This window comes from Platichthys flesus, chromosome 17, assembly GCF_949316205.1.
Source record: "Platichthys flesus chromosome 17, fPlaFle2.1, whole genome shotgun sequence".
NCBI lineage: Eukaryota > Metazoa > Chordata > Actinopteri > Pleuronectiformes > Pleuronectidae > Platichthys > Platichthys flesus.
Window position 1 is genome coordinate 6,733,699 of NC_084961.1, and position 17,509 is coordinate 6,751,207.

Here is a 17,509-nt window from a genome sequence, read left to right on the forward strand (position 1 = left end):
GCAAACTGTTCATACACGTCTACAGCTTCTTCTTCTTATTAATAATCAGTATTTATTGGCACTTTTGTCAACACAGTAACAAAGTGCTTCACAAGAGGATAAAACAACAATAATCCTTTATTTATCATATTAATTTTCCTTGTATGGAAACCAGAGGGAAATTGACATGGTTTAGAGATGTGTTATATATAAAACATTTTAATGACATCTCTGCAAGCAATGATTTTGTCACATGACCCCTTAAGAGTATTAATACTAAATGTATTAAAACATAGATAAAAAAAGATTTGTAATTAATTGTGGGATTTTCCACCGGCACGATTGTTGTTGTAACGTCATAGTCCTGCAACAATGACGCAATTTCAAGTGTATATAAAATACACCATACTACGTATCTGAAACCGACTTTTCTTGTGCCCAAAAGCTCAATATATACATTTTATATATTTAATAAAAATATATATTCATTGAAGTGGGGTTTGGTGACCCAGTATTGTGAAGCTGATCCGGAAACTTTTGCAAACCTGGCAACCCTGCTGTCAAACTGCACCTTGAGCGGAGGCTCCTCCAGCGGAGTCACCGCTGACTCACCGGCTCTCCCAGCGCGGCACACGCTTCATATCAGGCTGAGCAGCGATGAGAGGCGGGCAGATGTGAGACGGCAGCCGCAGGAATGAGCGACAGAGCCGATGCGAGAGGGCCCGTGTCCCGCCGGAGGAGGACGACTATCTCCGGGGCTGCTGCTGCTGCTGCTGCCGGCGGCGGCGGAGCGGCGACAGGGAGGCAAGCCACCGGCAGCAAGGTGCACGACGCGGGGGACAAACCTCGACAGCATCCGGCTAAATCCAAAACAGAGGACGAGGTGCAGGGACACGCGGGGGACAGCAGAGATGTGTCCCGGCAGCACAGTCCGAGGAAAGAGACGAGTGCAGCGGAGGACATCAACGAGAGACTCAGGTAAACAGGGATTTGATAACAATACCAAGTTCTCCTCCATTTCTCAGGTTTCACAGATCTGTCCCCAATTAGCTTCTCTGCGATTAAACGGTCCTGAGATGACAAGTGCAACCGTGGTGGCTTTTGATTTAGGGTTAGTATCACGTGGAAAGAGAAGGAAGAGCTGTAAGCTAATGTGCAATATCACTTCAATATCCCTGAATGTGTAACATCACTTCAATACCATTTAATTTCTAATATCACTTCAATATTCCTGAATGTATAATATCACTTCAATACCATTTAATTTCTAATATCACTTCAATATCCCTGAAGGTATAATATCAATTCAATACTATTTAATTTCTAATATCACTTTAATATCCCTGAATGTGTAATATCATTTCATGTCAATAGCACTTCATGTGTATTTATATACCCATTAGCATGTTCTATGTTATATTAATATAATTTGCTATGTTAGTTGTATTATTTCATGTGCGATATCACCTCCACTATTATCATGTACTGTAATATATTAATGTGCAATATTTGCTTCTCATTTGTCATTTCCAATACTACTTCATCTATTAAAATTTGTGTCTATTTATAGTAGTTTTTCCTTCATATTTTTCTGTTTTAGTAACTTAACTTACGTATATTGTTATAACTATAACTTTGGAGCAAGATCTGGCCCAAGAAGCTGATTTAAGCAGTTGTAGTAATTCTACTGGACCTTTCACCTCTAGATGAGTAGCGTCACTTCCTGAACTATACGGTTACTGACAAACAACAATGGCATGTGCTTTTGCAATAATGTGACTACGTCTATATCTCCACGTTCTGCTGCTGATCTTGCTCAATGAACCCGTCAGCTCTTCCCTCTGACTTGTCATTATTTCAGTTTTCCTACTTCTTTTCTAATTCTCCCTACTTCTTTCTATAACATTCTTTCCTTCCTTCCTCCTCTCCTCTCCCTTTTTGGTAGTCTCCTCTCTTTTTTCCTCTTTGGCACGTATGGTTGTGTAAATATTTTTGCCAAACCTCAGTTTTACCAATGTAAAATACCTTTCACCCAAATTTTGCAAAATTTGTCATTGTCTGCTGCAATAGCATGTGATTCATTCATTTCCAATAAAATGTAATACACAAAGTTGCTTCACAAATTGCTTAATAATCCAGCTTTAGGGTTTCTTCATTGACCCTTTGACGGTCAGGTCATGTATAAAATTATGTAAACTGGTGAATTTGTACTATTTAAGAAGATATGGTGACTTATGAGTTGACCTTCCCTGGCTGAATCAATGTTGTGTATAAGATATGAATTATACAGCCTCCTCAAAATCAAACCACTTAAATTTTAAATCAATCCGTCTGGTTTCTTCACAGTGGTATTTCTAAGTATTTTTGATTTCAACAAACAGTCCCGTGTTTCTTAACTGAGGTTTGGAAGTTACTAATTTGCAGAGAGATCTAATCCCTGAGGTTGTGATTATGCAAAGGTCAGGAACCCAGAGGTCTTCAGTAAAAAACTGTGCGCTCTGTGTTTTCCTGCAGCTGTCACGTCCTGCAGGAGTCTCTCTTGAGCTCGGCCAGTGGCTACAGCAACTACAGGGGAATCCTCAACTGGTGTGTGGTCATGCTGGTGAGTAAAATTTGCTTTTAGTCTGGAGCATGTTCTGGAATGGGAATTCCAAAACTGCACTCCACCAGCAATGTAAACTGTGACATGGCAGAACATTGTTTATTCGTTATGAGACTAGAAACGACTCATACATCTGTATTGATTCTTCCATCCATCTGTTCACATATACCTCCGATTTAAAAACAGTTTCCAGTTTAATTCCAGAGATCCTCACTATGCGAAAAGGCAGGAAAGTTGATAAAGAGCTGGAACTACCCAGAAGTCATCAGGAAAACTATTTTTTCCATGAGATTTTGCTGTAATTAATCATAATGAGGCTTGACTCCTCCTGCAGCTGGTTTTTGTTCCGGCCCTTATCAGGCCTTTATGGTTGTCCTCTCCAAATCATGCTTCTGCTGTCATATCATCAGAGAAAAAATGCGCCTTAAAATATATCTTAAAAAACCACCAGAGAAGTTTAAGTCCACAATTAACTCTCTGGGTTCGTCAACTTTCACACAAGAGCCAATACCAAGTCTAAACCTGAAAGGAATAATAACGCTGACATCTAAATCTCTGCTAGAGCAAAGTGAACAAATTCTTTGATCTGCTCCAGAACATGATGGGTTCCTCTTAGGTCATGCCACACCCCTCCATAAAACTTCATGTAAACCAGGTTAGTTGTTTTTGAGTAACCTGCTGACAAAGACACAAATATAACACACAGGATATAACACCGCTTCGCACAACAGCACCCTTGAACTTGCAGGGCGTCTTTGGGTGGCTGCTTTAGCCACAAGAGTGGCAGTATAACTCCACTTCCTCCCGGGACTCGGGACTGGTTCAACCTATTACAGTGACCTTATGTGACACAGAAAGCTTGTGGTGTGCCTCTGTGTGTTTAAGTCTGAGGAGTCAGATAATTTGCTTTTGTGGTCACAGTTCACACCAGCACATTAACCACATGTGTAAGTCAGCAGTTGGTTTGGTTTTGTCCTTGTTTGACATTTCTCATATTGAAATGCAAGGGATAGTTATTGCTTTATAATCCAGCTTCGGGGTTCAGTTTGGGTTACCTGGAAATTTCCCTCTTGGAAATGCTGTTAAAGCACTTTGGTGGTCAGGGCAGTTAATTAACATTTCTACAATTCAGATCGATGTGGTTGATGAGCTTCAGCATGATCTCAGGTTACAGTTGGCTTTGTGAGATGAACTTTCCCTCCCTTCAGGAGTAGACATTTTGTCTCCTGCGTGCGTATCAAGGGTGAATGAGAATCCACAACAGTCCATGCTCACAAATATTTGCTGTGACAAGCTCAGAGGAATCTCTTACAAGCAGCATCAGAGAAGGAGAAAATAACTGCTCACTCGTAATGACAAAAAAATAAACCCCAAATAGCTCCTTCACATAATCAGCCACACTGTTTCAGATGCAAAGGAGAATAGGTGAGCTTCAGGATGTACTGTAGACTCCAGGAGAAGTGAGATTGTAATTTTGACTGCTTCAATCTGGCATCAGATGCTGAACCCCACCGTCTCAGATGAAGTTGCAACACTCATGTGTCCGGGTCCGAGGTCCCTCAAGGAAATTAAGGAACCTCAGAGATATAGACTGCCTGCCCTGAACCAGTGACTTTGTGTCTGTGTGTGTGTGTGCGTGTCTGTGTGTGTTTGCGCATGTCTATCTGTAGTTTTGAGGGCCAATTTTGGTTCAATACAATCATTGCGAGGACATTTCAGCTGTTTGAGGGTTAAGACTGGTTTTAGGTTGAGGGCTAGAACTAGGTTAGGGGCCAGGAAATGCATTATGTTAATGAGTGGCCTCAGAACTACAGAGAGAGGTGCTTGTCATGTATGTGTGCCAGTTATTTGAATAGGTCCAAATATCCTGTTAGCCGCAATCCTACTGAATTTGAAATGGATCCGACTATAAATAGAGCACGTTTCTGTTTGCTAGTTCTGAGCTTGTGGACGTACAATAAATGCAAAAGCCCATGCAGGTTTGTGAACATGTGGTAGTGTGATCGTAATATATTTTTTGGTGATTTTAATTGAATCAAGCCTAATTTTGCAGCTTTCTGACAGGATTAATCTCAGCCTTGAAAGTTTATATCTCTGTGACGACCACGTTCTCCCCTCTGTGGCCACTAGGGGCCCGAGTCAGACAGTTTTGGGAATAGAAGAGCTTGAGTGGAACCGCTGGGTCTTGTGTTTCTGGGTCTGCGTGGGGGGGTGAGTGTTTGGACACAACTAAAGCTTGCATGTTCAATTTGTCCTTGATAAGCAGGACCAAAATGTCGGCCCCACAAGTGCATGTCCCTCGAGATAAGAGATTAGTCGTGATATTTAAACTCCTTCTTCTTTACAGCCTGAATATTTACAGATATTGCTCATAGTTATAATTAATACACAACCTTAGAGTGTAAGAAATAGAAACTCCTGCTTTGTGCCTCTGGGATTTTTCCACTTGTTACCAAGGGAATTTTACTTAAACCTGATCTGAGGGATCTATTGGCAGAAATTGAATTTATAATATCCATCATTATCTTTTCATTAGTGTATAATCATTGAAATTGAGAAGCATTGTATTTTTCATCTGCTTAGAATGATCCCTTCATATCTACAAGAGCTGCACATGGTTCAGTTTGACCTAGATTAGCAGATATTTTTAATACGACACGGTGTTGATCCTCGGTAAGACATAAATCATCCCAGGATGCAAACCACTGGTGCTACTGCAGCTTCATATCACTGATCCTCCTGGTGTTCGGCCAAATGGACCATGTGTCGAGCCGAAATGACCTCAGCAAGATCTTCACACAGCCAGCTGCAGTTCAGTTTCAGCCCATGAAACAAGACTCTTAGAGCCGACGATGTGAAAATGAATTGTTTGTTTTCTTGGTCTTTCTCCAATATTTTTTAGATTATGAGTCTATATGAGCGATTGGATATGAAGGTCTTCAACAAAATGTGAAACTTTTTCTGATACAATCATATCAGTGCGGTTGCATATTCACAGATGCAATTTATGGGATGTGCATATATACTGTATGTTGAATTGTTAGTACAGGAAATATTGTTTGAATAAAAATCAAGAGATTTATATGTTACGAGATGTTGAACTCAAGTTATGGTTATCCTAATCTTTGCATTTAATGCTGTAAAAAAGGACTCAAGAAAGAAAAGAAAAATTGAGACTGAGATTTGACCTCAAACTGATTGAGATTTGACCACAAACTAAGCAAGCAGGTCACAGTTGTCTCTGTGCATGTTACGTTCATACTTCTTAACACAAAGGAACCTACGTAAACAACAGTTTTATAAATACAATGGATAATACAGACTTTTAAATAATTTTCATACAGCTTTCTTAACAGCAGCAAATAGTTTAGCACTGGACAGAAATGCCTCTTCAGCCACACAGCCTGGGTTCCCTTCATTTACCCCCTGCCGACGTGTCTTTGAGCAAGAAACTTAACTCCTGCCAACTCCCTGTGTGCTGCTCTGAACTTTGAACTCTGACCCTCCCCTGAACGGGGATGAAAGAACAGGCACAGTTTTGCCATTTTGAATATTGCACAGTTAGACTTTGCAATGTTATACGTGCCGCTGCTCTCGTGTCCACGCTGAAGGTTACGCTCTGTGGTGCAGGCGACATTCATAGTTGGATTAAAAATCACATCGCTGAGGAGCCTTGGCAGACTAGTGTGCAACAACAACCTTCTCATGTATCTGTGTCGTCATTATCTGCACTGTGTCTTATACTCATAAACTTTACTGCCATAAAATTTATCTCAGAAATGTGTATATACCACACACATGCATGTTGCCTCTTTGTATGTTGAGTGCCGATCAGTGTGAGCTCAGATAATTGATGGCTGCGATAAAGCTGGAGCCGGGACCTTGAACTATAAAACATAATATAATAATAAACTTTTCAACAGAGCGAGCAGCAGCAGGCTGGAACAGGAATCGAAGTTGATTGGTAACAGGAACGTGTGGCTAAGTTTAGACAGGAAGCTCATCTGATCTTCATATCAGAAACAAACAGACACCGCTCATTATGTAGCTTTTATACTGCAAGTGTCCCTCTCCCCTATAAGCTTTCTTACATGTTTTAACTGTTCCAAAGGCACCAGACTGTTCCTATTCCTGTTCAAGACATTTAAATCTGCTGATCTGATTAATCAGGAGCTGAGCTGTGTGCAAAGAAAATGATTAGCCAGATTTATAACTAAGCATTTTCAGCCTGTAAACAAAGGCCAGATTCAGTGAATGGCCACTTACATGACAACCTTACACTCAAGCATGTTATATACCTACAGACGGCTAAAAGTTTAAAAGCAACTCATGTGAACTCCTCATGAGTCCTTTCAGATTTGACACACATTTTGACTTAGACTCTCAGATTAACTGATTAGATCTGGGAGGTCAAAGGTTAAAGTAACGATGGCCTCACAAAAATGTTTTTTATATCTCAACCCTGCAACTGCTTGAGATATAAACGGTAAACAGGTAATTCTATTTAAAATGTTTCTCGTATGATTGTAGTTGTGACTGTGAATGATTCTCTTGTGGCTCTCGTGTCGTTCCTTCCAGGTGCTGAGTAATGCACGTCTCTTCTTGGAGAACATTATAAAGTGAGTACGCAGCTGAACCATTACCCGACTCCGCCAAACTCGTACCGACACACAACATAACAATTTAATAATAAACATTTATCTGAACCCCTCAAAACTTATTGTGACTGTACTATTTTTAAAATAATGCCTTGTGGGATCAATAACTTAACTTCTCTAACCCTAACCCTCTCCCCATCCAGATATGGCATCTTGGTCGACCCTATCCAGGTGGTGTCTCTCTTCTTAAAGGACCCCTATAGCTGGCCAGCAGCTTGCCTGATCATTGGTACAGACCTTTGTTTTACTACGTTAATATTATGTAAACATATTGTGAATGCCTTTGAGCCCGTTCATGTTGAGCCGACCAAACAAGTGCTGTGTCCTTATCACATTTACTTACATCTAGTTAATCAGATTAACTTTGTTCCCTGTGTACGATAGAACCGATTATTTGACCTTTTACCTGCTCACAGAAGGTTGACCCCTGACATTATTTCCACTTAACTTAACATCATCAGTTTGTGTTGCTGTAGTATCAAAATAAAAAAGATTCAATGTTCTGTGTTTCAGCATCAAATGTGTTCATCCTAGCCGCTCTGTACACAGAGAGACGTCTGGCTGTGGTGAGTCTCCACAGGGATTTTCATACTTTATTTGCATAGTGTGATCAAATTTCAACCATTATGGACACTGCAAAAGTTGACCTATTCCTCCAATTCACAAACATGTTTGAACTCTGCTGATAGAAATGCTGTAAACCTGGACTCCATCTTTGTTTGTCTCCAAAAGACCAAACATTGGCAGTATAATAATATTTGTTCTGGGATTTGCTCAAAACTACGGCTGCACAGTCAGATGAGCTGTAAGAGAATGTGTAGGCCTGTTTTTCAATCGTGTACCTTTCCTTAAGTCAACAATTTAAATTCCACATTCCAGCACCTGCACTTTTTATACATGCTCTTAACCTTGATATGGACAACAATGCTGATCCAGATTAGATTATAAAACAGATGCAGTATTATATTTGAAAGAAATCTGAGTCCTCGTGTTGCACAGTGAAGAAACTTTGATTTTAACTCCTTTATCAACTCCTTCATTCATCTCCTCAGGGCACCATCTCCAAAACAACAGGACTGATCCTTCACGTTATTAACCTGACGTCATTGTTGATCGTTCCTTCAGCCACAGTGCTCCTTTTGACCTCCATCACCCCAGGTACATATAAATAAATACAGGAGACTTCTTATATGACATATACATGTAAAGCATATTTCATGAGAGTGATAATATGCATATGTTGATGCTCAGTCAAAAATGTGTGTCAGTTGCTTCAGAAATGCCAATCAAATGATAAGAGATGTAAAGTGATGCCCTTTCATCTTTATTTTATTGCTCTTAGTCAATGGCCCTGTTTGTGTGGTGTTTGTGTGTGTGTGTGTGTGTGTGTGTGTGTGTGTGTGTGTGTGTGTGTGTGTGTGTGTGTGTGTGTGTGTATATGTGTGTGTGTGTACGTGTCAGTGGGTGGCGTCCTGTCCCTAGGTGTTTACACAGTGCTGTTACTCAAGCTGTACTCCTACCAAGACACCAACAGGTGGTGTAGAGAAATCAGACAAGCCAAAGCCAAAAGACTGACACGATCCTACTCATGTAAGTAGACACACACACACACACACACACACACACACAGACACACACACACACACACACACACACACACACACACACACAGACACACACACACACACACACACACACACACGCACACACACACACACACACACACACGCACGCACACACACACACACACACACACTCTCACACACACACACACACACAGCAAATGTTGAATCATGTCAACCGAGGCCTACACACTGCTCATGAGCCTGTGAATAAATCAAAGAAAAGATAGTTTGACTTTTCTGGACTGTTACTACCACCTAGTGGTAAACTTCAGGTTTTAGGCCAAAACACACTCAGTTTCAAACAAACAGATACTGATTGAAACATGCCGACTTCCTGTCTAGACATCACATGAATTACACTTAAAATTCCATTATAAAAATTCAGGAACAATTGTGGAAAAATATCGGAATGAGAATCAATAGAGAGTTAGCTCATGAGAGTGCAGTTGGTTACAGTCTGTATTTGTGTGTTTCTCAGGTCCGTCTGTGGCTCAGTCCAATGGTTCAGCAGTTCACACCCATGTCTCCTACCCAGGCAACCTCACCCACAGAGGTGACGCCATGACGCCTGCACAAGCATGAAGTGCCCAGTTTATAATGAAACATTTCAATAAGGAACTTTATTAATACTCTATTTGTTTGTTTGTCTTCAGACATGTACTACTTTGTGTTTGCCCCGACTCTCTGCTACCAGCTCAACTTCCCACGGTCACCACGAATACGTAAGAGGTTCCTGATGAGGAGACTTTTTGAAATGGTGAGAGGGAAAACACACACACACAGAAACACACACCCACACTCACCATCACAGTTAGCGATACGATATGAACTGACTTGCATGCATATTTTGTTTCAATCATAACTCGCTCTTTCTTGCAGCTTTTTTTCATGCAGCTGTTGGTGGGATTGATACAGCAGGTATGTACAATGTTTATATTACACACAACACAGACATTCATTCAAAATCTACATCACACACACAAACAAACACACACGCATGCACACACACACACACAATAAAGCTTTAATAATAAAGAATAACAAACTTTATTCCTGAAGCAACTTTTCAAACCAGAGGAGCAAGATGCTTCACAAATTGAAATATAAATGTAGAGATAGCAAATCATATCATTAGCAAAACAATGAAATAAAAATGTAAAAACAAAAAAACTACTTGAATCAAAGTCTTTTCACATTTAAACAACATTAACTCATTGAAATGTGTGTCTTTCAGTGGATGGTTCCCACTATACAGAACTCAATGAAACCATTCCAGGTGAGTACTGTATAAACTCACCCTTAACCCCGATATGTTGTCAATATATACGCCTTTACTGCAGCCCTGCTAACAACCTCTGGCCTTAGTTGAAATCGGACATTTTCTCAGTATCTACAATAAAACATAAAGACGCTAAACACTGCAACTGCAATTTCTTAAAGATGACACGTTATATTCTTGTGTCTCTCAGGAGATGGACTTTTCTCGGATGGTGGAGCGCCTGCTGAAATTAGCAGTGAGTATCACGACAGGGTCGAACGGGACAAACATCCATGAACTTTCATGACTTTAAATAACAAGAGACATATGTTGAGGTAAATAAAGATACAGCACTTCACACCTGTGGCTCAGGAGGTTGAGCGTCTTCTAATGAACATGTGTGTGGAGTATATAAGTTATAGAGAGACGCTGTATGAATTTGATTAAAGTAGCAGTTAAGACTAAAAGAGAGCACTGTAAAGTCAGTTTATTATTTGATCACTTGGCCTGTCAAAATGGAAAGTTAAGGTGTATATCTGATAGGAGTAGCAACATGGGAACACACCCACACATCTTGCCCTGATTTCGCCCACTCTCTTCTCCCTCTTCCTCATATTCTCCTCCTCCCCTCTCCCTCGCCTCCTCCTCTCCCAGGTCCCTAACCATCTGATATGGTTAATATTCTTCTATTGGTTTTTCCACTCATCTATGAACTTTGTGGCAGAGCTGATGCAGTTTGGAGACAGAGAGTTCTACAGGGACTGGTGGTGAGTACAGGCTCCGTACAGTAGAAGTATTTGTCCGTTTGTCAGTAATTTGGTAGATATATTTTTGCATTACTTAATCTTAAATGCGCATATGCAAACGATTATGCATGTGCGCGAACCATGTGTCACTCATGTATTAAATAAAGGTAGCTTTCTCAATCTCTGCATTTCTTGTTCATTGTAGGAACTCGGAGACTGTCACCTACTTCTGGTCCAACTGGAACATCCCAGTACACAAGTGGTGTCTCAGGTGAGCAGAGTTTTATTTTTCAACACTGACACCTTGATCGATGTTAAAGTTGTCCGTTGCTGTAATAGATTTTCTGCAGCACCTTATCTTCGAGGTAAAAAGCCAAACAGTGGATACACACAGGGGTGACAGGCCCTCAAGATTGAAGAGATAATGATCAGCATGATTTATGAGCTGGTCTATGTGTCTGTGTGTGTTCCAGACACTTCTATAAGCCAATGTTGAGGAAGGGGGTCAACAAGTTTCTGGCTCAAACCGCAGTCTTCCTGGTGTCAGCCTTCTTCCACGAGGTAAATCCACAACAACACTAACAACATTACTCCTTTTGGGACAGTTTGATTTTCATTTATACTGTACTTAATATCTGTGCATTAAAGTGTCTGTTGTAGAGAATTTTTTTAATCAGTAGAAACTCGGAAAATGTTAATTTAATTTAACATGAGTGATATGTAAATTAATATGTGACTGACATCCTCAAAGTTCCTTCCTGTTGAATGAAATTCACATATTTACTCCTAAAGCATAAAAAATAAAAAGATTGTATTAGAGTTTTGATTGTGTATCTTCTTTACCCTCAAGCATACATTTTAATACATTTGCAAATCACTTGTTATGATAAAAATCCTTGTTGTTCTGTCTTTCCTCTTCAGTACCTGATGAGTGTTCCTCTGAAGATGTTCAGATGCTGGGCCTTTATGGGAATGATGGCTCAGGTGAGACACGTTGAACTGTCACTTATATCTGTTGTTCACCTTCTCTCCCCTGCTCCCCCGCACTGTTACACAAACCTGTACACAAGCTCATTTTGAACTCTCAGCCTTGACCTCTGCAGGTTCCTCTGGCTTGGTTTGTGGGTCGCTTCCTAAATGGGATCTATGGAAACGCGGCCGTGTGGATCTCCCTCATCATTGGCCAGCCTGTCGCTGTGCTGATGTATGTCCATGACTACTACGTCATTCATTACGACAGCAGCACATAGAACTGGATCCATGCACACATGCTCTGCTAAGCTTTGGAACGACAACGCGGTGGTCAGCCTCCAGTGTTAATACACCCACCATCACGACCAGCTCTCATCAGGATGTTTAAACTTTGAACTTATAGTGGGAAGACATTTGTATTTCTGTTATTGGAATTGATCCCACGTATGATTCTTTCAAAAACAGAAGCAAATGCGTTTTTCTAAGTTTTCCCCAAGTTGCAGATATTGGTGGTCGACGATGCAGGTTAGTGGAATGAGCCTGTCCTACTTCTGCTTTTAACAATGACTACAGTCAGAGTTTTAATCTGTGTATATATATGTGCAAATGTATATATATATATACATACACACACGCACACAGACACACACATCCCGCTCTTCGATCCAAAGCAGTCATATCAGTATCACAGATATTTATATTGAAAAGATTTGCAAGAAAATGTGAAGAAAGGACCCCTCACCAAAAAAAAGGTTTATAAAAGTTTTTTGTGTAACATGCTACACATGTGTTATACACCTTGGCATGATCGGATTTTATGTGCCAAATATTTTATATTATACTTTTGATTTGTTGTATTGTGTCATCTTCAACTTATTATTTATGTCTTTTGTTTAATGTGAATTATGCATTTTACTGATCTGAACCAATGGATGTTGTTTTGCACTTTAAAGAGATGCATGCTCTCAAAGCAATAGATTTCTATACATGTTATTGGTTTGTCTGAGGAAAATTTGTTGTTTTAATATAATTGTACGTTCTGTACCATCCTAGTTTTTTTTTTTATTAATTCAATTTGTTTTAAAGTAAACATATATAGTTGATTTTCTTGCTTGAGTTTATGTAAGAGCTAAAGATACTAGAGCCTGACATCGTTGCCGATCTGAATCTCGCCACAAAAAGGTTGATAAAGGTGTAGCGTTATTTTATTTCAAATTTTAATCTGTTAAACACTAAGTGAGATCTGGGTGTACATTTTAAAATCAGACTTTTAATTTCCTGAAAATGTTTCCCAGGTTTTTCCCTTGTTGAGAAAACACTTATCACATTCCTTGTTGAAAATTATAAGTGCCTGTCGCTTTAAAACCATCAGAAAAAATATATTGACCAACAGTTTGTTGTAGAAACAACAAAGAAGCCAAATACTTCAAAAGGAACGATTTCTTTTCTCTGTAGCAGATTCACAATACATTTGTATGTAAGGTGTATTCGTTAAACTACTTACAGCTTCCTGTCCTTATTTCAAATTCTGCTCCAAGCTTATTCTAACCCTTAAGCAATACAAACCTTTTAAATTTTTACTTTTCGACTTGATATCATGCTGATGTAGCTTTGTTTTTTAAAGAGTTGTGTGTAAATCTATAAATGAGATTAGAGGTATTTCAGTGCACAAATGGCAGCTTTAATATCTTCTAAGTCGGAGACACTTCTGCCAACATGTGATTTTGTGTATGTTCTGTGAGCAGCAGTGAGCACAGGAGGTTTGTTCAGTCTTTTGATTTCTGTATTAACAAGCTGCTGTCTGGGAAACTTTTTCCACACAATATAAATATCATGGCTCAGTGCGTTCTTGTTAATTGGGAGGAAAGAAACAATGAAGAGTGAAACATACGCTGGGAAATGACTGACTTTACTAGACATTTTCCATCTCAGTTAAATTGACATTATTCCGTAAACAGTCTCAAACTTACAAAAGAAATATGGAATACAGGATTATTTATTTTTTTTGCATGATCCTCATATGGAAAATGAATTTCCTGAGTTGTTTACTTTCAACTCTGCCTTGCTTTTAGGTTTTCATGAGATTTCTTGTCAATGGAAATACAAGCGACCGAATGCTGAGTTGAGCTTAACGTAGGAAATGTCCATTGAGGTGTGGTTATCAACATTTTAGCCAGATTGCCTTTTTGTGTTATTTTATTTGCCTGTAATGAACCTAGTTCTTGTCTTGGAATGTATTGTTTATTTCTTGATACCTTTAACTGAAATCCAAAGTGAAACAAAGATTATGTCTTTTGGGGATGAAAATAATTTCCACAGCTTTTTATTTTAAATTATTTGTGTTATTGGATAAAGATCATTTATATTTGATGAATGAACTTGTCTATTTGTCTTTGATTCTATTGCCAAAAATATCAGGTGCTATTATCATTTATCAACAATGCATTGAAAACTGCAACAGAAGTCCATAAAATACTTGTATGTGCAGAGAGCAACACAAGACAGCACTCAAAACTCATTGCACTGCATAGTGTTGAATTTCATCAGGAGGAGGAGAATGGAGCAAGTAGAAGACGAGAGGTGGAGAAGGTTTACTACTGCAAGAAGGAAACACACAAACAGACGGATATTAGACAACCATCTGCATGAGTAACGACCTTGGAGACATTTGTCTGTGCACGGAGGTGCATGTCTCACCTTGGCCCTCGTATTTTTGACATTAAGTTTGAACTCTGCTGGGAGTTCATCCTCGGAGTACAGTTTGTCAGAGAAATACACCCTCCTAATGCGACAGTTTGCGTGGATCTGAGAGAAAAATACATTCGACATTAGCACCAGAAAGACAACACAGTCATAAATATTTAATTGGAAGATTGTACAGTCAGTAAAAGTAGCATCTGAAGAGAGCTCGTTCCTCCTCTGTCTCTGCACTGACCTGTACACGCTGCGTCTCGACATAATTTGTTCCATACGCCCTCGAGGTGAAGTCCGACAGGTTGAACTGAATCTGATTCCACCCATCGTCCAGCTTTAGGGGCATGGTGCAGATGAAGGGCGCCACGTTTGTTGAGGTCCGATAGTTACTCGCCCGAAAACGCCGCCGGATATTATGATCATCCAACACCTGAGAGTTGCAAATATGGTGGAGAAAGCCTGAATGAGTGAGGACTCCTGACACCATAAAGAAAAAAAACTGTGTAAAACATCATTCCTGGGTTTAAAGGTTCAGGTTGTAGAATCTAGTGACATCTAGTGGTGAAGTTGAATTTTGCAGCTGAATACCCCTCACCTCACCCTCTACAAAGGCCCCATTCGTTCAATATAGAAGATCACACAGTACTGAAAAACATCATTAGGATTATTTTAGATTCAATTTCGGCGAAAAGAGCCCTTTCACAAAAATGTTACACTCTGAACCTTTAAGAAATACACGTGTGATTTCCTCACCTGGACCTCAAAAGTGAAATACTTTTTGAGGTTCTTTATGATCATGACCATAAAAGGAAGCTTGATGCCCAGTGTGCTCTTGGGGTCTGAGGGACACGTGATGAATGTGGTGCTGTAGGGGTCAGAGAGTTAAGAGGGTGAGACAGGGGAAGATACAGTAAGTGTGATTACACAACTTGATCTGAGGGATGAGTTTAACACACAAACTCACCAGACGTTTAGCCCTATAACTTCCAACACCGAAGAGTTAATGTCCTCGTCCGTGATTCTCTCAACTCTGCCATTTTTCACCTATAAACATATAAATATATGACATTTTATGGTTTAATATAGATAACTCACCTGTTTCTCACTTGGAAAAGAGCCCTATCTCCATCATTCAACAGATATTAGCTTGCAGCAGATTATATCTGTATGACAACAATAAACAGCAGGACAGATGTACACAGGACATATTTGAGGATCTTCAGTGTATTATGTTAATTATAAGTCGGGCTACAGTTCAGATGCTGATGTGGGTGGAGTCAGTCATATGATGAAGATAAAGCTTTAAAGTTTTTTTATTTGACTGTAAATTGTCTTTAAAAAAATGACATTTTCATAATCATTATTTGTATTAATATTATTATTTATAATAAACTAATTGGCTTTACAACTATGCCTTCTGTCTCTCAGTGTACCCTACTCTATTTACAGGACTATTTACAGGACTTGACTGTAAATTGTCTTTAAAAAAATGACATTTTCATAATCATTATTTGTATTAATATTATTATTTATAATAAACTAATTGGCTTTACAACTATGCCTTCTGTCTCTCAGTGTACCCTACTCTATTTACAGGAGCTTTCTGGCTATAAACTTTTTGTTGAAGTTTTGTTCTCAAACTCAGGTTTAAGTTATAAAGTTTCTATCAAATACTTTTTTTATTTTTGTCTGTTACTGTGGCAGAAAAGCTTCACTCACATACATCTGACAATTGCTTTAAACTTTACAACTTCCACCTCAGTCAGCTGCCTGAACACTGACTTCATTAGATTTCACACCACAGAAAATGCTGATCAAACATCCAAAAATTAAGACCCAAACACAAGCAGCTAGTTAGCATGTCATAGTAAGGCAGCCAGTGGTCGGCTAGAGGCTTTCAGTCACCTGTTTGTCCCAGATCTTCAGAGGTTTGCTGCCGATGCTGTAAAGGATGGAGAGGAATCCACTCTGAAACGTGCTTTTAAACATCTTCTGTGTTTGTGTTTGGAAAAACTATTCGTTTATAGATCAAATTTCTGCTCCTAACACTATCACTTATCTGGGATTCTAAATCTGCGTCTGTTTGATGCCGGGTTTATTGGCAACCAACATTAAAGTGTATAACCGCATCATCCTTCATAAAGGTAAATGGTCCGATCATAGGTTCTACATCAAAGGATAACCCACCTTCTTTACCTTTTTCTATGTTTAGAGCAGAGAAGAAAAAGATTAAGACAAACAAATCCAAGGAACTATAGGAAATTGAACTACAGGCAATGAACTATAGGCCAATATCAATGACATCACATCTGTGAAAAGTTTAGCGTATTAGCATATTATATGGCAACGGAAACTTCATCTAAAACACAATGCAAATAATTCTATATAAAAAGGCAATCACTTACTTCATTTCCCAAAACATATATTCTTTGTTTCACTAGGATTTCAGTGAAATTAGCAACAATAAAACTATTTATTCAAAGACAATAACTGGGTGGATTTCAGGCAAAAAGAATAACTCAAAGGGATATCTTAATGAATAAATATATATGTGTCAATATCTATTATTTATTATCTATCTGGATATATTTTTCTATTTATAGCATGGATGAATGGAAAGATGTCCATATGGGTATTTTATTTGAGTATAGCAACAAATCTAACTGTATAAATAAATATTGACAAGACAGCAGCTTATTTGTAAGACCATGTTCCAACCAACCTGCTGTGTGGCGTTTTCCACAAGCCTTGCTAACACTGGCTGTGAGTTGATTGCATGCTGCTATATAATATATAATATGCAATAAGATGGTAATTAAGATAATATGTGTAAGGAGTTGGTGACATACACACACAGGAAAACAGGTGGGACATTTATAACTGATCACAGACTTTTTATCTGATAGGTTTATTCAATTAAGAGTTGGGACCGCTTTATCAGGAACGTTTATGGTGGGACATGGTACTCCTCAGGG

At 39.1% G+C, this 17,509-nt stretch overlaps 2 protein-coding genes across 2 annotated transcripts; one reads left to right on the forward strand and one right to left on the reverse strand.

Moving 5' to 3' along the window:
- Positions 1-563: 563 nt before the first annotated feature.
- dgat1a (diacylglycerol O-acyltransferase 1a) lies at positions 564-14,214 on the forward strand. Its single transcript, XM_062409966.1, has 17 exons — positions 564-957; positions 2,494-2,581; positions 7,160-7,200; positions 7,383-7,468; positions 7,753-7,805; positions 8,292-8,397; positions 8,701-8,829; positions 9,343-9,417; positions 9,518-9,621; positions 9,744-9,782; positions 10,099-10,140; positions 10,334-10,378; positions 10,777-10,889; positions 11,074-11,139; positions 11,342-11,429; positions 11,790-11,852; positions 11,972-14,214. Exons 1-17 carry the CDS (start codon positions 674-676, stop codon positions 12,116-12,118), a joined length of 1,569 nt encoding a protein of 522 aa, XP_062265950.1. The 5' UTR covers positions 564-673; the 3' UTR covers positions 12,119-14,214.
- On the reverse strand, positions 13,932-16,529 carry LOC133972719 (cilia- and flagella-associated protein 20-like). Its single transcript, XM_062410287.1, has 6 exons — positions 16,440-16,529; positions 15,499-15,578; positions 15,288-15,399; positions 14,776-14,964; positions 14,538-14,645; positions 13,932-13,967 (listed from the first exon to the last, which is right to left on the reverse strand). Exons 1-6 carry the CDS (start codon positions 16,521-16,523, stop codon positions 13,932-13,934), a joined length of 609 nt encoding a protein of 202 aa, XP_062266271.1. The 5' UTR covers positions 16,524-16,529.
- Positions 16,530-17,509: the final 980 nt, after the last annotated feature.